The 22,794-nt window shown below is 37.5% G+C and overlaps 1 protein-coding gene and 1 long non-coding RNA gene across 22 annotated transcripts in view; one reads left to right on the forward strand and one right to left on the reverse strand.

The window, feature by feature from the left end:
- Positions 1-22,794, reverse strand: part of LOC126910817 (uncharacterized) — a 289,873-nt gene that overhangs the window by 264,873 nt on the left and 2,206 nt on the right. The gene's annotated exons all lie outside the window — the stretch shown is intronic.
- Positions 1-22,794, forward strand: part of LOC118278387 (tensin-1) — a 96,169-nt gene that overhangs the window by 58,644 nt on the left and 14,731 nt on the right. For 20 of the 21 annotated variants that reach the window (XM_050694432.1, XM_050694422.1, XM_050694411.1 and 17 more), the window contains 7 exons: positions 9,836-9,892; positions 12,674-12,835; positions 14,115-14,302; positions 15,301-15,450; positions 15,882-16,045; positions 17,211-17,417; positions 19,489-19,668. In XM_050694432.1, the coding sequence (XP_050550389.1) occupies positions 9,836-9,892; positions 12,674-12,835; positions 14,115-14,302; positions 15,301-15,450; positions 15,882-16,045; positions 17,211-17,417; positions 19,489-19,668 (1,108 nt within the window). Of the gene's footprint in view, positions 1-7,713; positions 7,890-9,835; positions 9,893-12,673; positions 12,836-14,114; positions 14,303-15,300; positions 15,451-15,881; positions 16,046-17,210; positions 17,418-19,488; positions 19,669-22,794 lie in introns of those variants that run through there. The other variant, XM_050694504.1, reaches the window with a different exon arrangement.

The raw sequence follows: 22,794 nt of genomic DNA on the forward strand, positions 1-22,794 counted from the left end.
TAAAACTCTTTCTCTTTACGTGGGTATAACCTGGGTTTCTTCAAAGCCCGAGTGAATAGGTTGCTTATGGGCACACGTGCTCCATCGTACTCATCACTTACCATCAGGCGAGATAGCGGCCAAATGTCTACCCATCAAATGAACAAAAAAAAACAACAGATTTATCGAACAACATCTACCAAATAGCATTATCCTAAATAGTCCTAAGTGTGGCTAAAATAAAACCGAAGCCTTGTATACTAAGTCGGCGTATTTTGCGCAAATAAAGGAGCTTCTGTTAAATAATAAAGTATTCTCTTTATATGCATAGGCTGACAAAATGTCCGCCACTGTATTCCAATAAGCTTTAGTTTGCCTTTTTACCGTCGTACCTTCGCTAAGAAATTCTGTAGGAATGTCCCTAAAGCTGGATAATATTCTAGATAGGTGTTCATTCTCTCTCTTATTCTAGAAACAGAATGTTTTAGAATATTCCACATCTTTTCCTTTGTGTAACATGTAATTTTAGCAAGATGCTCTTTATTTGCGAAGTGAGATTACGTTTATATACGTGTACCTATGTAATGTAGGTACTTACTTTTTTCATTTGTTTAATATTTACTTCGTGTAACGTTGGAATTACATTCGTATTACAAAAGCTGAAAGGTTTATTTTCATTTGACTGGAGTGCTAATACAAATAAACATATTTTAATTAGGTGATTCAAGTACCTACACTTAGTATTGTTATGGCTACATAACGCTAGTTAATTAACAAAATATTTGAAATAGCAACGGAAATAATTAAGATGTTGTTGTACCTTACCTACGTACATGCTAATTACGTTTGTTGTAACTTTATTTGTTTGAATGTACAAGAGAAGTTTGCTTAGAAATGTTATTTTCTCGTTTTGATAGTCTGACTACAGTAACTAAAGGCAGAGACCATGAAATCGTCACTCGAGTGAAACACTGAACTAAAGTTACAGCTGAATTTAATAACTAATACTAAAGTCTTACTGCCTTGGCATTGCAAACTTTATGCTTATTAAATAGCTGTTAAAACCAGCTACCTACTCACTTTAAAATAGTTTAACGTCTCGCAGTAACAATACAGTTCTTGAATAAGTATGAACTAGTGAAATCCTGGGGCGGAATAAGTTTCTGCTAGGAATTAACTTACGAACAAAATCACATCGCAGGCAACATGAATAATGTATTCGTTCAAAGAAAGGGACACGCAGATGAGACCGTATTTTAGCTGCTGAAACCAGGAATGAATAATTGAACCAGCCGAGAAACTGTCTTAGATTGTGTAGACAGATATTACGGAATTCTTTCGCCTTTACGAATGAAGGTACGTGCAAAACTAACATTTTTGTCGGTTTATATTAGAGGTTGGCATTTACTTTCAGTAAATTCTTTAACGTTCCGGCTTTATTTGTTAAAAAGAAGACTCCTATCAAATAATGAAAAAATATTATGTTTCTAAATTCACATGCTTTAGACATTATGTGCGAACACTAACAACGTTCTTTAAAAATCTGCATAATTATCTATACTTTAAAACTCGATATATTGCTTTTAGAAAACACATATGACGTAGATGCATCTTATTTATGCATGTAAATGTATGACATATAGACACAAACATAGGAAAGTGTTGCTAAAGAAACGGCTTTCTAAGGTATAAAGTATAAAACAATAGCTTTGAAATGGTTTGCACAATTCACTAACTTATTTATCTATTCAGTAAGAGGACAGTCGGGGACGGGAAGAGTTTATGGAATTCTAATGCCTTTTGTACGTAGTGTTGAACATTTAGCATTGCAAATACAATGATCTAATCTCCGCACTGACTGACAATATAATGGTAAACAGTTTCCTAGCTGTATGACGAGAAAACTATTACACAACGAGTTTTGGCGTGGGATTGACACGTATTGTGATTTTATTGACAGGATATCGTCATATTTATTTGATGAAAGCGTCCATTGTTGTTTCTGTTCATGACTTGTTTTTATTATTGCTGTATGAATAAGTCCAAGGATTATTGCTTCATATTATTTTGACTTTGCTTCTCTTATTTGGGTAGATTTCTGATGTTCTCCTGTTTTCTTAACAGTCTTATTGACTTATCTTCAAAACTTATGAGACTTGGATTCAGTAGTGTAACTATACTGTTTGAGGCCCGTAGCAAATACATCAGATGGGCCCTGTTCCCTATAAAAAGAAATAAGTTCAGAAGAAGATCTGATACCTTCTGTCTGGAGGCCCGTGGCAATTGTAGACCTGTAACCTGTAGTTACGCTACTGTTTAAACTGTTGGATCCTTAAGATTTAGTACTATGTGAAAAACTTTGATGACACATCGAGAAGCATATCCGTGGCTTCTTTTAGAATTCTCGATACACAGACTATAGATAGAGCCCTGCCTCGCTAATTAATAAGCTAAAATTAGAAGATTTATCTGAAGATATTACGTCAAATGTTCGGAATGTCGTTAACTATATTTATACGAGTATATCGACTGTTTAATGATGTCATTATAGATATAAATAATACCTAACATAACACCTATTATTTTGCAATACCTCATCCAATGTTTGTCTGTGTAAAACAACATATAATTTTCTTAAGTAATACCCATGTGTAAGAAGATGGTAGTGTGTGTAAACATGTTACTGCTGAATGAAACACCACACATGTGTACTGTACATACATGGTGCGAAACGAATAAAGTTGTAACACAAGTTATGACACCTCGTTGTGAACTACTACAAATGTGTGTGTAAGTTTATAGATATGTATGTATTTATTTGGCCGCGGCTTGAGTCCGGACCACCCGGTGAACCAGGAGATACTGATCACGATCATCAGGTGTCGGCACAAACCATCGCGGCGGTCCCCGGCGTCGCCATAAATAAAATTCGACACTTAAACAATAGCCGGGCCCGACCCGACCCACAGACCCGGAGATCGAACGATACCGTGCGCTCCTCCGCCGCGATCACAACACTACAACGTATTAGACAACCTGTTCTTGCTGCCGGGGTACCGTCTGCCGGCCATTACTGTCGAGTACCGTCACACCTCTCCACTCAACTTTACATACATCACTATCACATCGAACACGGAACGAGCTGCCTCTAATAATATCATTACCATCACAACATATTTCAATTTATGAAATTGAGCTTACCTTAAATAAATAGCCGTCGATATAGGCCGGTGTTGTGTAATTAATACAAATTGCTTTTGGCCGTAAGTGGCTGTCAAAGGGGCCGCGAGCCGGGATTAATGTTAGATAAGTGATTGGGCGGTGGATCGCGAAACTTTCTCACGATAGCCAGTGCGATAGGAGCGGCCCGCGGCGACGTATCTTCCTGGCTTACTCCCGTACCGACAAAATATTGTAGTTCCTTTTACAGTGAGAGATAATGTTGTTTACTCAGTCCATTGCACACTGCACTTTATCTAGTGCGGCTGGTTCCTTGCCTTTAGCGATTCCCCTTTAGGTTTCATACAAAGGGAATCGTTAATGGAGTGAAAATATCTCCCAACCTCATCGGTGTCAAAAACTTTAGGAAGTTTGAGTGTTTCCCATAAATGGTATAATTACTCTGTTCATAGTTGCAAGCATGGGTAATTACCAGCAGCGAGTTAAAAAAGCAAACGGTAGAAATAGAAAGTTTATTCCATAGAAATGAAATGTTATGTAAATATAAAATCTCAGTGTAAATATTTGCCCTCCGAGTCGTTGCTGTTGGTAGTGTTGGTGGACGTTACGCTTACATTAGTTGCTTTTTAAAGTAATATTTACTTTGGTGGACCACTTTCAAAGGCTTGTTAGTGATCACTGCACTTGTATTTTCACGCAGCAGAAACTCCATTTAAATGGAGTCACTATTTATATTTATCTTCCTTAAGGTGCAACGATGCAGCTATGGAGAATTGGGTTAACTAGCACGCCCGTCGTCACTGCATTATGGCGGCGAACATTCTTGCCTTCATGTGTGTGGATATCAAAATAATCGCTGTTAAAAAAGCTATAATTAAGCGTTAAGACTTGAAAACCGGTTAGACGAGAATGTTTAACGTATTTATTTATAAAACCTTAACGTAGATATATGGCTTTAATACTTCCTAGTTACGATGTCTTGTAAACAAAGTGCCGCTAATTTAATCAACATTATTAACTGAGCGCTTGCGATAAATCTTATTAATTTGACTCGAGTGCTTGGTGGCTTTTAAAGAAGGCCGACCTTACGTACGGAATAAATGAGACTCATTCATTCATGAGTAGAAAACGTATAGTAAAGTGTAGACACGCTTTATCTATCTATTAGATATTAGGAAAACAATTTATGTTTATTTCTTGCAGAAGTTTTTGGATATTACGTGACTTATACAATAAAACAATTATTTTGTAACATTCGGATATTTAACGCATTTATATATGAGTAACTGGTTTTCTAACTTGAAGCTCAAATGGTGGCAATTTATTGTTTAGTGTGGAACTGCTATTTTAATGTTCTCCATAGTACGAGTTTGCTTTACGTTTGAACTATTCGCGTTCGGCGCTCTGATTGGCCGGCTCTATTAAACCAATCAATCAGAACTCGTACTAAGGATACTGTTCATTGTTGAACTAGGGGCCTCTTTTACCTAAGAGGATTTGCCATGATGCCCGCGCACCCCCGACGGATTTATATATCGCAGTTTAACCCGCGCATCCTCGACAGTTATTATATACAGTTTAAAAGATTTATCAGAAGAACCTAGCCTTACATTATATTCATTTTTACAAAGCTTCCTAAACTAACATTAATGTAGTCTGTGATCGTTCGTCAATTTAATATCACCGACAAAACAAAGGTACGTGATTGGCATTCACGAGTTGCCCTGTAACTTGTGCCGGGTACAGGTGACCCGTGAGAATGTCACATTGTCGATCAGGGCACATACGGATATGTTCATATTGTACCCTGTTTGGCACATCCGATGATGTCATATCCTATAGTAGCTTTTAAAAGTACATGGAATAATTAGGTTATTTATTGTCTGCCTGAGTTGTTTAAATGGAAATTGACATTAAATAATTATGGTGATACTGTGTATAATTAAATACCTAATTAATACATAGTTTAGGCAAACATGAAATGAAGTTAATCCCAAAACAATTTTAATGCTTATATGAAGTATGAAATGAAGTGAAATGAATATACCCATTTAAAATAATGGTTATATGAGTGTAAAAAACACTACATTTCAATTTAGTTCTATTCTAAATAAGGCAGACGTGATATTTACTTAATCCAGAAAATTGAGTTCATAAACGTAAACATGAGATGAAGAAAGATGTTTTTCAATCGGGTTCAGTTAGCGCGCGCGTTGCACGTTTGTTTACGGAAGCGAAGCCCGCCCGCCCGCGCCGCCCGCCCTACGCCGCGCCGTGCAAACATATGAATGAAACGATCATTGCGTCATGCCGCATCTTACGAGTACAACCGCATTTTTAAATTACTGTATGTAATATTATCGCATCAATATTTTTTTATGTGGATCACCTGATGGCAAGCAATCACCACCGCAAGCATGGATACCCGAAACACTAGAGGCGTTACAAGTGCGTTGTGGCTTTTGGTGGTTAGGGGTTGTAGGAATTGGGTATTTGGAAAATTGGAGAGGCGTTAATTGGGCTTCGATAACCGTAACCACACTACGAAAGTGTTGTTTCACATTGGTTTTCTATAACGTAATTGTTTTAATCTTGGTTCTACTCATTTCAAATGTAAAACTATTAATAAACCATTAAATTTTAATGACGTTGCTTCTTGATCAGCTCATGTCTACTCTTACCATTACATACACAGTTACACACCATTAAACTAGGTAATCCAGATAGCTCAGTTATCGAGATGGCGAGAAAATTATTTTTATTGATTTCCATCTCAATTTTATGATGTAATTTTAATTGAGACATTGGAAAGTACGACTTAATGCCAGCTTGCACCTTTAACGACACGACTAGTCGTTAGCGAGCTGTGAACTTTAATGAAATTATTTACTTTGCGTATTGCGTTGGTAGGACGTAGGATTAACACCCACTGATCTATATTTAGTTTACTTTTCATTGATGTTTTAATGCATACACAAAATAGCTTACTATATATTTGTTGCTAAGTTAAGCACGTTCTGAAAATACCATGCAGTAAAAATCACAAATCCGTTGTCCAAATGGCATGTCACGCGTCACGCTTGGATAGCGTCTGCACCCAAAGTTGTATAAAGATAACAGAGGAGTAGTTTACGATTGTCTAGCGCGTCAGTTGCTTAGCAACGGTCTGACGCCAGAGTGCCGGCGAGAGGAGCGCCGGGACGCTGCGGCCGAGCGCCGCCAGTGCCGCTCCCGACGTCGCCTCACGCGTGTATCTGTCACTATATTCGACACTAAATAAATCCACCATGTAGTATGGACTTCTTGTGCAACTTGGCTCGAAAGTTTACAGCCAGTGCCAATAAAAAAATCTCGGTCGGGTTCCATTTATGAAATTAAAAAAAGTTAAAAGACAAAAGTGCAGTGGTTTGACCAGTGAAAAGTTTACTCGAAAGTATCTAAAGTGCATTCGTGTTAAAAAATATTTTTTCAGCATTTTTTGTAAGATGTCCTTATTTAATGTAAACTGTAATCTATTCATGTTAAACATGGAAACTTTTCAATTTAAACGATTTTATTTCAGTATTTTTGGTATCTCATTTATGCAGATGTTTAAACAGTCTGAGATAAGATAAACGAGCATAATGCAGGGATTACATCGCCTTGAAACTGCTTTGCAAATTACTAATGATAAAGTCAACAAGAGAATTAATTATATGTATAAAGTATGAAAATGCAGGTCGTCGTCTACGTCGTCTAAATGCCTCTAGAGCTGTTATCATTATAAGAACATATTAAGTTCTAGAATATTCAAAGAAACGTTTCAATCGGCCGCACTATTTGTAATCACGACCATAGAAAGCAAAAAAGCGAGCGCAATGAAAAGAGTCGTCGGCGACGGCTCGGCGTCTCAGTGACCGCTGATTCCCGTCATATGACGGTCTTTTATTTAGATGAGGCACACCCCCGAGGTTATTCACCCCCGCGCCGTAGCACGCGCTTCATGAGGAAGGTCAGGGTTATTGCGGTGACGTGACGCTGCAAACTCTCCTGTTTAAGAGCCGTTAAGTGTGGGTCCTGCATAAACATCCTGCTTATACCCACCTGTTCAATAGAGATGGGTCGTTTAAACGTTAGGGTTGTGATGAACAAAACAGTTAAACAAAATATACTGTATTGTAGCATGTTACAAATAATACGTGAAATTGAAAAGTTTCAAAACATTGTTGAGAGTGTCGTAGTGCAGCGGGTGTAGGTGGTTGTCGCAGTGCAGGGTTTGGGGCGCATGCCCCCGGGCGCCGGGCGCCGGCTCCGCTGTCGCCACTCCATGTGTGCTACAAACTACGCGCTCCTTTCACTACATACTCCTTTGTTTTTGTCCATACGTACCACTCATTTAGAATTCTCTCTATTAACATTTTTTCCTAGAAATTCGCAAAATGCTGACTATATCAGGTACGAAACCGTTGCAAAAAGACCTTCAAGTACTTTAAATGGAATAACTTCAATGAAATGAAAGCGCAATGATACATTATAAATGACATCGAAAAACTGTATCGAATTGATGGACTGGGTGAAGTGCGTGCAAGTGGAAGATGCGGGGTCGTTGCAGCAGAGGCGCGGACGCTGCGCGTGCGCTGCACCGGCTCGCGTTTGCGTTGTGGCGCGCCGTGTTCTACCTGCAGCGTGCACCGGTGCGGGCAGCGCGGCGCTCGCGCAGCCTCGCCGCACACACGCGTGCTCCCACTGCGGTCGGTGCTACTCATACCACATCGTATATTAATAAAAACTAGACTACGTAACCTATTTTTACTCTTTAAATATCCGTTTTAAAAGCTTCATAAAATATGGCTGGCATAAAATGTTTTATTCACTGTAATCTATACTTAGTACATTACACGGATAGCAGAGTTTATTATCTGCGAAGGAATGGGTGCTTGACATTGATGACAAGTATAAACTTTAAATTCTCTGAAGTAAGTTCGTACACAAACACTTTCGCCATTCGCATAGGGTGAACATGAGTTAGTAGAGCTCATTATTTATTGTTCAACAAAATAATGTCGTTTATTAAGTTATTGTAATATTTCTTATACAAAATCTACTTAACTTAGTTATTGGCTCTAGTAATTTTGTTACGTAAAACACGTTTAAACACATAAAGATATTAATATCAATTAATCAACCGTGTATAATGTGTATAGTTAATACGATAAAAGCTGCAGTAATCACTTAAGCCGCGCCCAGTGGGGCTCATTTGTCAGTTTTATTGAAGCGATCCGTCCGTCAGTCCATCCGATCGCGATACTCTTGAGTTACGGGGAACTGACGGCTGCTAAACTTTGACCGGCAGTCGGTATAATATGTTGGAACTCTCACGGTACTTAAACTCCTAAACATATGTACTCCAACTTCAACTCATTATCATTGAACGCAGTCACTTCATGTTTCCAAGATGATTATCATTAGATTTTATTTGAAATAAGGTCTAGTTTTGCTTGAAGTTTGATAGTTACTTATCAGGTGTGTTGCATCTGCAGCTAAATCGTTCTGATTGACAGATGAGCTACTATGATTATGCTACGTGTTGTTTGTTTTTTTTTTCTAATAATATGTGCGGCCAGTTTATAACGGTTCTGAATGTCGCTACGCATAATAATTAATGCACTTTTCACACTCTATCCTATCTATCGATTGACGTAGAATTATATGAAATCAAAGCCTGTAAAGTTTTATTATATTCTGAAATAAACAAGAAACCTTATGTCTATGAGATGGAATATAACCCTCAAATCGAAACAGCCTTTCAGCTAACAAAGGAACGTTCATCATATTGACAATTGAAGTGTCATGAGAACGCAACCACAAACGCAACGTCTGGTCGTGTGAAATCAAATTACTTATTGCATGTACCACTTACAATCTCGATTTAGTCAACGACATTTAATAGTTTAAAACACATTCCTTAACGCCATATCAGTAATATCTATACACTTAACACTATCACAACTATTTCTCTGAAATAAAATCCCATCAACTCGATCCGACATTGAGAAAAACTGACAAGGATTGAATTACTAGGTACTTTTGATTTCATTTTAATGACAGCTCGACCTCGGCTCAGAGCTTTCAAAGTTTTATTTTGCAATAGCACAGTAATAACTGTCTGGCATTGATATAATGCGGATGTTTTTAATGATATATTATTTATCTATAGGCCAGAGTAGATACTTGTGGTAATAGAATAAGAAAATAAGAGTACGATGTTTGGATTCGATACGACTTTGTCTGAACATTTCTCTGACCGTAGGATAAGAAGTTTAATTCTATTGTAAAATAGTATTACGTTATCTTAACAAAGAGAGTGTGTTTTTTATGTTAATTATAAGCCGGTAAACGAGCAGACGGATTACCTGATGGTAAACAATCGCCGCTGAGGCGTTACAAGTGCGTTGCCGGCTTTTTGGGGGTTAGGTATTTAAGGATTGTTGGGGAATCGAGGATTGAGAAGATTGGGGAGTAAGGTCATTAGGCCTCTGGTAACCGCACTCACACAAAGAAACACGACGCAAGCGTTGTTTCACGTCGATTTTCTATGAGGCCGTGGTATCACTCCGGTCGAGCCAGCCAATCGTGCCGAAGCATGGCTCTCCCACACTTAAATGTCTGTCTAATGTTAGTTTGTCTTTTGTTACAGAGTCGAGCAGTGAGTGCACCCGCTACACCAGCCTCCACTACATTTTCGAGAGATCAGGTAATTTATACAAGGATAATCTAAATATGTCAATATTTAGATGGGGTTGAATCCTAGTTATATCCATAAATGATGTAGGTCAGTTGAGAAATGATCAGTAATAATATAGGGCTTCTAATGCTTTTATATTATGGGTTAGTCTGTGATGAAGTGTCAAAATGGGAATAAAATTCAGGCCATGATCCAGTTTCCTGCTTGGTTTTCCTCCTGACTACAAACAAAAACACATATTTTGCCTAATGCAATCATAATATTCATATCATGTATTTTTTTGGCACGATACCAAAACATTTGAACGTTCGATATGTTTTCTCAATGATTCCCATAAAATATGGATTAGATTTTTTCTTTATAGTTCATAAGTTTTTCTTTTATGTCCGTCGTTACTCAGAAATTTTGATCCCTCAGGATGAAACAGCTTTATACTGAACTAGTTCAACCTCATTTATTAGTTTTAATGCGAAAACTTCCAAGTATCAGTACATTATGGAGTGATTTTTCATGTTTAAGATTACAGAACATACTTATAAAATCTTTTCAAAAGAACCCGCAGTTTAGATATTTATCAGATAACATGTCTGAATACATACGTATTATTACAAACAGGTAACTACTAATCATTATTCAAAGGTTTAACATAAACATTAAAAGATATAATTTAGATAAAGACCTAAGTAAACATAAAACTATCTCCCACGAAATTAGCAAACGTTTCTCCGAACGTAAAGCATTTAATGGGAAAAGGAAACTGAACACAATCCTGTATAATTTTCGCAATTACCTTTAATCAAGCATAATAAGCATTTTAATGGGCCATCGATACAAATGAATGTCTTGTGCTCAAATAGCCTTAATTTACATCACATAGAAGCAGGGCTTACGCATCGACTAGTCTAATCGGATTAAATGTATTGAAGCGAAGCTCGCATAGTACGCAGCTTCGCGTCGCCCGCGCAGCCTGCGCCTACGCAGCGGTTGAGACACTTTCACAGAATTATGGCGCGCCTACGACCTTATGTTAGCTGACATAAACACTTAAAGCAAGACAAATCAGGGCTTTTCTCTACAACGTCACCTTTCTACTCTAGTTTACCGTAACAACAGCATAAAACGACATAAATTCTCCAATACATACCTAGATAGACAACTGTGTATCGATTCATTCATTTAGTTAAAATATGCCAAATATTATTCTACTATGAATCATACTCTATTTCTTAACCATCTTATCACTGTAAGCTTTTGCTACTGATTTTTAAAATAACGACAAATTACCCCATTCGAACATCTCGGACCTCATCCAATAATCCCATTAGCCACTAAAGACCATTAAAACAAAAAAAAATATTAGGGACTTTTTTTTCTAAGCAACCAGTTTTAAATTTCGAAGCGGGAATTATGACGAGATTAACAGTCTTTTTCGTAGACCTGACAAATGTTTACGAGTGCTTCACAGTTGCAGTCGACAGGAACATGTGTTAAACTGGAACTATAAGAGGGTGTTCCAAAAATAACTCGGTGTAAACGGTCCGATAGATGTAGTTTATTTCCTGCTCGGTGACCTTGAGATTTTAGGGACTGATAACCGATACAAACGAGTAAGATAGGGTGTCATATTTGGACCATTCAAGACATTGATACTTGACATATTTCCTTTATAAGACTGAGCGAAAATATTGACGTTTTTTAGGGTTCCGTAACCAAATGTCAAAAAACGGAACCCTTCTAGATTCTTCATGTCTCTCTTTCTGACCGTCTGTCCGTATGTCACGGTCATTTTTTTTTAATAGATAAGAAAATGTTTTGGGTACATATTGAAGACTTTGTTTCTATGTCTCTGATATAAGATATTGACCGTCGATAATCGAAACCTTTTAATCACAATTTTTCTTTTATCTCCCAATTTCTAATATTTTTTTCTTTTTTACTACTTAACGCATGGAAATATGCATTCTTTCTGAACACCGTCACCTGACGCCTTTACCTACCTTTAATTAACGTCCTTGCCCACATCCCTTGAAACTGGAACTAAAGGTGACTTAAGGTAGGAAGGAATCAATTTGTGTTCATTGTGCACGGGTGTTGCATTTATTATCTGCATCATCTTGAATGAACGGAATCCTGGTAATTTTTCTGTGGACACAAAAGTGAATAATATAATTTAGTCCTTTGAAAGTCAGGCATAAGATTCAAATACTGCATATTCTTTGAATAAGTATTTATTAACGTACCCTAATATGTTAGATATTAATAAACTCATAACTTGAAATATATTGGTAAAATATTGTATTGTAATATTTAAAGAAAAATATTTAATTCTTGTTTTTATCGTGAAATATAAACTTTTTATGATTGAACGCAAATATATTTAAAACAAAAGAACGCGTTCGAATTTCAAATTACGTTCTATGTGTTTCCCGCGAAAAAGAAGTGGCTATTTTGGTTTATTTAAAAAAATATTTAATCCTTATTTTTTATCGTGAAATAGAAACTTTTTATGATTGACCGCAAATTTGATTATTTGAAATTCGAACTAGTTCTTTTGTTATTTAAACAAAATGTGGTTCTAAATGTTTCCCGCGAAAAACGACTGGGAAATGGGAATTTAAAGATTCTGGGTGCGGAAGAAAAGTTTACAATGATAAAATTTATTAAATCTTATACTTGTACCATAAAAATATATTGCAGTCCGTTCTTAACTTCTATATATAAAACCAAATTGAAACTTTATTTCTTAAAATGAATCACCAATTCTATAACCTTTTTTTTTTATTTTCACAGAGTGGGTCCCGATCAGCAAGTTACCCGGGAGGTCCAGGCAGTCGGCTAGACCTCTGCTATGTAGCGGAACGTATGTTGGCGTTGCACCTGCCTGAAAGAGATACGCATGCGGAAGCACAGGCGGCTCATATGCTCACCAATAAACATGGAGACCATTTCATGGTGAGTTCAGCTTTTCATTGGAAATTATCGTAAAACAAAATAAATTAATTGTATTTTTCGGCTTACTCACGTAATTGTTTGACGAGGACCTCGACTAGTTTCAAGCCATTCTAGATAATAAGCAACATTTCGTATCATAACACGGCGATTGTCGCGAAATAACTAAAACTAGTTTCTTAGAGAAATGAATTTATCTCGTTGTGAACAGCAATTTTTTTTCTAAACTTTTATCTATGTATGTCTTTTTATTTGTGATGTTGTTTTATGGCTTATGCCTTTAATTATTCACACAAATAACAACACTCGAATGGTTCTTATAAAATGTCCCATGAATGAATCCAAATAAAATTTTACATGACGCTTTAAATGGGCTCTTTTGAAACCATAGTTTAATAGTTTATTTTTATTATACAGATATGAAATTGTTATTTTCTTTTCTCTCGTATCAGTGTAGAATTAGATGTAAAAGTTATTATTTTACGTGTTGAATATTTTAATTAGAGGAAGTGCTGCCCACATGATGGGCCGTCGCCGTCTGAGCGCGGCGACTTTGAAGACATATATTTTATTTGAAAAGTAATTATACGAGATGAACGTTTAATTGCTACTAATTTTCCGAAAAAACGTAATATATTACACAGCTTTGAGCTAAAATAAGTTTGAAGTGACTTTTAATTGAATTCGTAGACATATTGCTAAATCGAAGTTTGAATGTAGGTTTAGTTACCGTTACAATGTCTTTTAAATCTTTTCTGATCAGAATATTGACAGGGTTTAAGATTACTAAAGGTCCTGCTTTTGCGAGTTTTATGCTTAAGCCTATGCACAACATAAATGTTCAGTCTAAAGCCTAGCCTGAATAAAATGTATGTAAAATGCATGCAGTTGTAAGCGTGCGTGATCAAAACGCGCGCCTAACGTTTGCCATGTGAACACAGTCTAACATCATAGTGAAAATAAATAAACTGTTTTACATAATTTCTTTTTTATGATTTACTGCAAGCTTAAACGTCATACACTACACGTGTAATACAGATTAAATGCATAGTGTAATTAGTGTAATACATTTTAAACGTAGTTTTAATCATGCAGTATTAGAACAGCTTACTTCTTACTGTAAAGTTTAAAATTACGTTTCATTGATTCGTACTTTAAATTGATGTTTACGATTTACTGCCCCTAGGAAAACTTCAGAATTACAGAAACAAACCTAAAATATTTATTACCTAGTTCTTGTATTAACTTCTGTATTAACATATTTTCTCCATCCCCCTTCCAGGTATTTGAGGTGAGCGGCAGTGACGGCGCGGGCGGTGTCGGTGCGGCTCGCAGCGTGTTCGGGCGCGCTCGCTCCCTCGGCTGGGCCGGCGACCTCGCGCCGCCGCTAGAACGACTCTGTGCGGCTTGCAAACACATCGAGAGCTGGCTCGCTGCTCACCCCAAGAACGTTGCCATATTACTAGCATGGTAAATATTTTTTGAAATAAGTTGCATTCATTACCTATAAGTACATTGTCAGGAGGCTTTACGGCTATCAAAAGTAGTAGAAAACCTGAAAATTATCTTACTTAAGCATTTAACTAAAATATGAACCATGAGTAGAATACAGTCATACTTTATGGTACTGCAGTTCATAGCAATACGACATATTTTCGTTTAAGAAAATTCTAAATGATTTTAATTTGTATTCTTAACATGCATCGTTCAACTTTAATTTACACGTAAACCTTGAATATGTAAGTTATTTATTGGAAAAATCAATAAGGAAAATAGATAAAATTCATTATTTTCCGCTAACCTATTCCCGGTTTATTTAAAGCTATAACTATTTCTATTGATATCGATAAGTAATCCTAGATAAGTCGAATTGTAAAATAGATAAGAAAATAAAATAGAAACCGTAACAGTTCTATGATTTCAATTGATTGTAAGAATAGTGTAATTTCTACGAATTGTAGGTACGATTCTTATATACGGATCTCAAACATACATTTTATTCTGAGTATATAATTCACTAGTGCACACTACATATGACCATTTCTGTATTACTTCCTCTGAAGTTTGATAGAAATAAAATAGATTAGTACATAGAAGATTTTTAGAGAGACAGAGAAGGCTTCAAACTCGAATCATTTATTGCATTCAAGTGTTTTTCAAGTTGTTTCAACATCAAACCCAGTAAGGGCTCGGCAACATACATAATGGCACAATAAGCATTTATTTTCAAAACAAACTTTTAATTCTTCTTCTTATGGTGCCACATCATTGCTAAAGTTTGGCCGTCCGCTTTTTGAATAGGTCCTTGTCATTGGCCAGGCAGAAAAGTTGTTCGACAAAGTTGATATCGGTCACTGGACAGCAGCCACGGCCACATTTTATTTAGCCCAGCGCTTCTCTTTCCTTCCATCTTCACCATCATCTTTTATTATTCACCATTAAAATAAACATTACAATATTATTTCCAGGGGCAACAGAGAACGCCTGGGCGTGCTAGTGGCGGCGTACATGCACTACTCGGCGATATGTGGTGCGCCGGAGCATGCGCTCGACAGATACGCCATGAGGCGGTATCTGGATGACAGAGTGCCAGTCTTCCAACTACCCAGCAATAAACGGTACGCATTCTATTATGAACTTTATTGTATAAAATATATAGACTAAATTCAGTCTGCTAGGTTGGATCTATGTATGGTACCAAAAAATACAGACTAGATTAAGTCTACCCAGTAGATAAACATACTAAATTCTTGAAGGTGTGCAAAAGTATTATCCTCTAATGACACTTAAATTTAAAAAAGTACGACCTTGTGAGGTCCTTTTAGTTACAAATCCAATATAGTCTTTATTGGATTTGTTGGATTAGCAACTAGAAATTTAAACACCAGTTTATCGACAAGTTCCAAAGGACATTTGGACGTATTATTGATGAGTAACGATTCTATCTTAAAGAATACTGATCGGACACAATCTAAATTTTTGGATAAATAAGAGAAAGAAAGAATATCAGAATATATCAAAGTAACATTTATCTTCTTCTCATGAACAGCTACATCGACACATTCGCGGGTCTACTAGCGGGCCAGATCCGTGTGAACGCCGCGCCACTCCACCTCACGCACGTCAGCGTGGCTGGATCACTCGCCTCGCCTGCCACGCCCACCATCGCCTTCCTCAAGATCTACGAGAACTTCGTCTGTGTTTATACATCAGGTAATAATGATTTTATATTATAAGTAAAATGTAGCTCTTACTGGCTTATGTAATGTAACATGAAGGGAGCATTTCATAGTGTGGATGCAGGACATGCACGAGGCGCGCACGATCTGAGCATGACGTGCTCGCAAGGCGTTCATACTATGGGGATTTTGTTACATTACGAAAGTCGGTACCCGGCCTATTAGAAGTTTGGAAATCATAGACTTATATTTATAATAGGAATTGTGTTTTTTTCTTTCTTTTCTTCTCCCTTTTTGATCGTTTTTTATAGTAAGCAAATCTATAGTACTAAGTAGTAGTAGTCAATTATGCGATGTATGACAAACAATATAGGCAGTGTTAGAGACCGCAAGAAGTATTAGATACGCACAAGCAAAATACGATAAAATATATTATCGAGCTGTCATTACAAGAAATGGCTCAATATCTTTATAATCTTCCATTATGATTACTCAAGTAATCCATTCGAACTGTACAAATACGTACAGATTTACTCAATACAGTTATTGCAAATATTGATTGACACGATTATAATCAAATACTGATAGTTGAGCGTCCAATATTGACCGAATGCTGACAGCGGGAAACCGGTTGTTTATGACTTGGCCTATTAAGTACACATTAACAGCAGTAGGTGGTCTATTAAGGGAATCGGTTTCTGTAACTCAAACGGAAAATATCTGAAGTGTTTATGATTGGTTGTCATGTCAGGATGTCAGGTTTTAAAGTATGGGTTAAGTGTATAAAAGCAAAAACAAATATTACAGTACATCTTCGGGCATCGGGTATTCTGATTATTCTCATTTTGCTATCTATAATTTGGTACCAATAGATATTTAAGGGTTGGGTATTCTGACTAGTTTGATTAAATGCTAGTTAAGGTTGATATTGGCATTGCGACCAAATTTAATTGTCTTTTTTTTTGAGGGGTGAAAATCATCCAATGACTTCTCCCGCCTTGGGTGAGGCGGGAGGGAGTGTCAGACTCTTACTGACTAACAACCACCCCGTTCCTTCTCCTGCTTTGAGCCGGAGCCCCGGTAACCTTTAACGTTGTCCGCAGCTCCGGAAAAATTAATTGTCCTTACGCTTCAGTTTTAGTAGGACTGAATTTCAATAATTTTCGTTTGTAAATCTAATAATGAATTGTATCACCCAGGTCTGTACATGGTGAACGGCGGCGGCTGGACAGTGGGGGTAGGAAGACTGGCGCTGCGCGGCGACGTGGTGGTCCGCGCGTACCGTCGGACGGCGGCGGCGCGCGGCTCGCAGCGGCAGCTGGTGTTCGCGTGCCAGTTCCACACGTGCGCGGTGGCCGACCACACGCTCTCCTTCACCAAGCAGCAGCTCGATCATGCCGTGCACGGTAACCATCACTTCCTCGCTTCTGCGTTTAGGGGACATCCATTAATTACGTCACACATTTAGGGGGATGGAAGAGGTCGTCGAAGTGTAACTTTATGTGACAAGGGAGCGGGAGGGGTCTTAAATTTCGTGACGTCACATTTCAATTATTATAATAAAACACAAACTTTCGAATTATTTTCGAAAAACTCAAAAAATTTAGATGTAAAATTATAAAATTTGACGTCTTACTAGGGAGGGGGAGGTCTCACAAATGTGACCAATTGTGACAAGGACAGGGAAGGGGGTCAAAAATGATGAAACTCGTGTGATGGAATTTATGGATGGCCCCTTATGTAACGTGAAAATTAAGACTGTTTTAAAGTAGCCATTGATAGCGATCCTTTAATTTCTATGAACTGAACAAAATTTAATAAAACGTAATGATACCTGGAGCCTTCTTCCACCCTTTGAGTCAGTTTTACCTGTACCCATAGTATGAGTTTGCTTTACGTTTAAAGTAATCATAATGAAAGGGCGTTCGTCGCTCTGATTGGTTGGCTTATTCGAGCTGGCCAATCAGAGCGAACGCGCTCTCAATTCGATTACTTTAAACGTAAAGCGAACTCATACTAAGGGTACTGATCTATATCTTCTAAAGTTAAGGTCTCTTCAATGGCTCCTTTACACGTTACATTTGTTTGATGTCTAAACACTTTTTGTCTTGTCTAGTGATACTTGAATACCTATATTTCCGCAATGCAACGTGCAATATCTATTCTGTAGTGCATACTTACCAGTCATTATAAAATATCATGAGATATGTGCAAATTTATCACATCTAAAACACTAAACAATTTGCCGCATGTAAATCTCTGGCTTCAATCATACAACTTTGAACGATAGAGTTGGCAGGTAACCATATCATAACATAATGGATTATAATAAGAGATGATTATGATAAGAGATTACAATTTTTCTTATCTCCGAAGAGGTAAGCAGAGGTGTAAATTGTCAATACAACACCCACTTTTTACCAGTTATAAAATCCCGAGAATAAAATCCCTCTTGTTCAGCTATATGTCGAGTTACATGTCACATAGGTTATAGATATATATATTACTATGTACATATAAGTGAGGAAGTAATATTCTAGAATAGAACAAGTGATTTATTTCAATAAGTCCAGTGTACAATTGAATACAATTACGCCGACATGATCGTGTTATCAGGAAAATTGTTCTAGCCATTAAATGTGAGGTCAGAATAATAAAATGTAATGACTAGAGTGCAAAACGCTTATTTAATGCTATGTGTTTCAACGCTGAAATAAATATTATATCATACACAATATTTTGTGTAGTTTTTATGTTGTGTTGTGTTGTAAAAGAAAGTCACTGTAATAATAACACTATTTTGAACTTGATATTTAATTGATTGTCTCGTTGGTTGAGTGGTCGCAAATGCGACTGATGGATAAAAGGTCTCGGGTTCGATTCCCGGGTCGGGCAAAGTATTACTGGGCTTTTTTTTTGGTTTTTCGAAAATTGCTCAGTAGTAGCACTAATAAGCTTACCCCCTATTACATGGGATTTAATATAACACCGTCGGTTAAAAGTGGGTATACATTGTATAGCGACATTACGTGCCAAAATATGCACCTCTGTCTACCTCTTCGGAGATAAAAAGGCGTCGACCAACGAGGCAGTCAAAGATACACATATTAATGCATTTTAATTTTAAGAATTCGATGATAACGTAGAGTTTGCATTAGCTTCTTTCTACCTATTCGACTAGCCATAATTATGGTAATAGGATCACTCACATAAGTGATAAGCAACATAACTAGGTCGAGCACTAAGAAGAGGAATTACCCATTATTGTTTTGGGGAATACCAAAAGCGGTGATGTAACATTATTATGGCTGCCTGTATATTTACTTGTTCTTTACATATCTCGGGACCACAGGGTCCCGGACCTTTGAAAGGCGTAGGAGTTGCCGAAACCAACTCGCAGAGGCCCGTTGAACAATTTTACTCTAAATGTAATGGGACATCAGTATATTTACTTTTTATTTATATTTGTTGACCCAGACCCGTCATTCCCGAGCGACGGTGCGGTGGAGCTGGTGTTCCTGCGCGGGGAGGGCGGGGGCGGGGCGGCGCCGGCGCCGACGCCGGCCGCTCCACTGCGCGCCGCGCCCGACGCACTCGCACGCGCAGACTCGCTCGAACATCTGCGACCGCTGTCCACGCTCACTGATGATGATCCAGGTAAGATATGTGTATGACTAGAAATGAAAAACGTAAGTATTTACGTTATAAATGGCTATGATATACATGATTTCAAAATAAGTGTTATTTTTGCTCTCATATGAGACTAGTATATCCATATACATACAAATATGATGCCTAGATATTTTTTAGGTCACATAACACGTGTAAATGAAAAGGAATAATCTTGAAAATTTACCAAAAATGTTCCTAAGACCAACTCTACATTTTGCTTTGTAAACCTACTTATACTTATGTATACTTTGTATAATAAGTATTAATACTAAAAATACGATTAAATATATACAGATCTGAAATTATACACTGAATTATCTATCGCTAAAGGATAATACTAGACCGTAGTCATTTGTCGTAGGCTGTCGTAGACCCTCGTAGTCTCTCGTAGCTCGTAGCACGTAGCCAAAATATTTTGCAATTTACATAATGTTACAGTTCTATAGTTTTATTACAATTTAGCGTAATTGTAGAGAAATGTGACATATCAATAGTTTATTCTATAGCTTTCAAAATGAGTAGCAAGTCACAAAATCACCAAAAACTTAATTTAAACTGCAAAAAGTCCAGCAGGTTCTTTATTTTTGTATTACTAACATACTAAGTGAAAAAGGAAATTACTACACCCAATCTTAAAGTGATTGTTTGCAGCAAAACAATGCACCATAACCTTAATACCCTTCCTAACCATAATGAAGTATATGTAGGTACAATGTGCACGAACAGAGAGGCGTGGTTGCCGCGCAATTTCGCTGATGGGAACCATAAATTAATGACTGAGTGCTAATCCAGTAAAAGGCTCTCAACCTTGACTGACTGACCAGACCAGTTTGTCGGTCAAAGTTAACGATTCTAACTTTATTGGTTGTGTTTGAATTTTAGGTCTAAATTAAGTACTAGCTTTGGCGTAGCTGAACAGACTAGGTAATGTTAAATGCGAAGGTGAATGCACTACATTTTTTCGTTTCGGTATCTTAATTGCTGGAACAGTCTTAGTAGAATGTATGATAGAAATAGGGTGTCTTTAAAGTTTGCTAATTTAATCTTCACAGCATAGCTAAACTAAAACTAGGGAATCTATAAGATTCGCCTAACCAAGTTTTATCGGTTCAACATCCGCAAGTTATAATCTATTCTTGTGAACATTAAAAGCTTGTCTAACGATTGGTATGAGGGGTTCCCGCATGTGGCCAATGCCAAGTGAAGCACAACATCCGTCTGCCGTTACTGGCAACAATGTCACTGACTTACTCCAACTAACTTGCGTAATAGCGCTCAACACAGGAACTGAGCGAAATGGAGGCCATTCCACACATCCTGTATACATTCACAGATATCCATTCACTGAGATTTAGTCTATCAATATTTCCATTCTTTTGAATTAACCGCTGCTTTTGCGTCGCTAATGGCCAATAAATCCTATTAGATAAACGTGGATTTCGTCTCGTATTAGCCTCAGTTAAGCTCAAATTACCAATTAAAAAACTGGGTTAATGTTTCCCAAAAAGAGTGATTACTAGAAACTGAAAGTCTAACTGGACGTGAAATGTGTCATGTGTGTTGACAAAGCGACCTAACTACACCGGTTAGCGAGAGGTCGCGGCTGCGGTGCAGGTGTAGAGCTATTTTAGTGATGTGTGTCCGCCGGCCGCCACGACCGGCCGCGCCGCCCGCCCGCCCAGTCGGTCCGCGCCCGCCTTGCGAGCCGCCACGCACGCGCACATCCCTAGCCGACACTAGCGAAACAAACTTTTACATCACTGAAAAAAACTACTAACGGAAGCCAAACTTTAAATCTGCACTAAAATCGTGCAAATAAAATCCTGAAATAATAATGTGCTACAAAAGTAATAGACAGAATTAGTTGACAATTTCTTTCGTGTATTTCGAGACAGTCTAACAAAATCACAATCGAGGTGAGTGTGACATTAATTTCGTTGCTAGCGAAGCCGTTTTATGACTTCGAAATTAGTGAACGTAATTCTATTGAATCGGTTCCGTTACATATATGGAAGCTAAGATTGATTGTGTGTGTCAAAATCTTTACGAAGAGTGTCGGAATAAATTGAAAGTGGCTTTAGAGGCGGCTTTTCATCTTTAACAATAGCAGGTCTCGAGCAAAGATAACAATAGGCGGTGTTAGTGCTAACAACTAATGAGATTGGAGTCGGTTCGTCGGCGCCTGCGCGCTAATTGACCGGCGTGGAGAATCGCTGATGTATGTCCACTGCACTCGGGAACGACAGCATGCCCTTAGGGCCAGCATTCGACACACATCAATTTAATTCGTTACGAGAATCGGGATCTCACATACGGGTCGATGAGCAATAAATAATCATGATCTGAGTATGTTGAAGTACTCAAGAATCGTGTTTGTCTTATCTTGATTTCGTTTCTCAATAGCGCCGGAGTACAAATCAATCGGGGACAAAAAAATAATCTCCTTACAACGGTGAAGTGTACTCATACAATGAGTATAATTTTAGCAAAAAATAGCATTATAAGATTACAAGTGTTGAAGTACAAATGAGCAGTAAGGTCAAAGATTCGTACATATCTACTTAATTTATATTATTACGTTAGCAGCGGCCATCCATACCCAATCATGTCTGTATTCACACGCAAGGCTGTGTTTACTGACGTCATCCAGAACTGCTGCGAAATTATGAGAGTTTCTATCGAACGCATTTTGTATCTGCAGTATGTGAAGCATCACTGCACAAGTGAATTGCAAAGCAATGTGTTTAAAACACTTGTGTATTTTTAACAAGATTTGTTAGAGTTTCCAAGGTTCAGAGGATATATGAATCATTTAACATTTGTTTGTTTATATTGTCCGTCCATTAGTCGATTCATTCCGCAGCCGATCATTGTGTGCTCAGTAAAGATTGAACAAGCTTAGTATATAGCGGCGAGTATCGATTGTATAAGAGTTTATCCGTGCTTGCTTACCCTGACATTACGCACACATGTCCTGACACGGCACTATCAGTATAATTTTATCGCCAGAGCTTTCAGTTTTGATGAACAGTCAATACAGCCCGCGTCCGTGTGACAGACGTGTTTGTATTCAGTGCTTTACGTAAATAAATACAATACTTTCTTTCGTAA

This window comes from Spodoptera frugiperda, chromosome 1, assembly GCF_023101765.2.
Source record: "Spodoptera frugiperda isolate SF20-4 chromosome 1, AGI-APGP_CSIRO_Sfru_2.0, whole genome shotgun sequence".
In the NCBI taxonomy this organism is placed as follows: Eukaryota; Metazoa; Arthropoda; class Insecta; order Lepidoptera; family Noctuidae; genus Spodoptera; species Spodoptera frugiperda.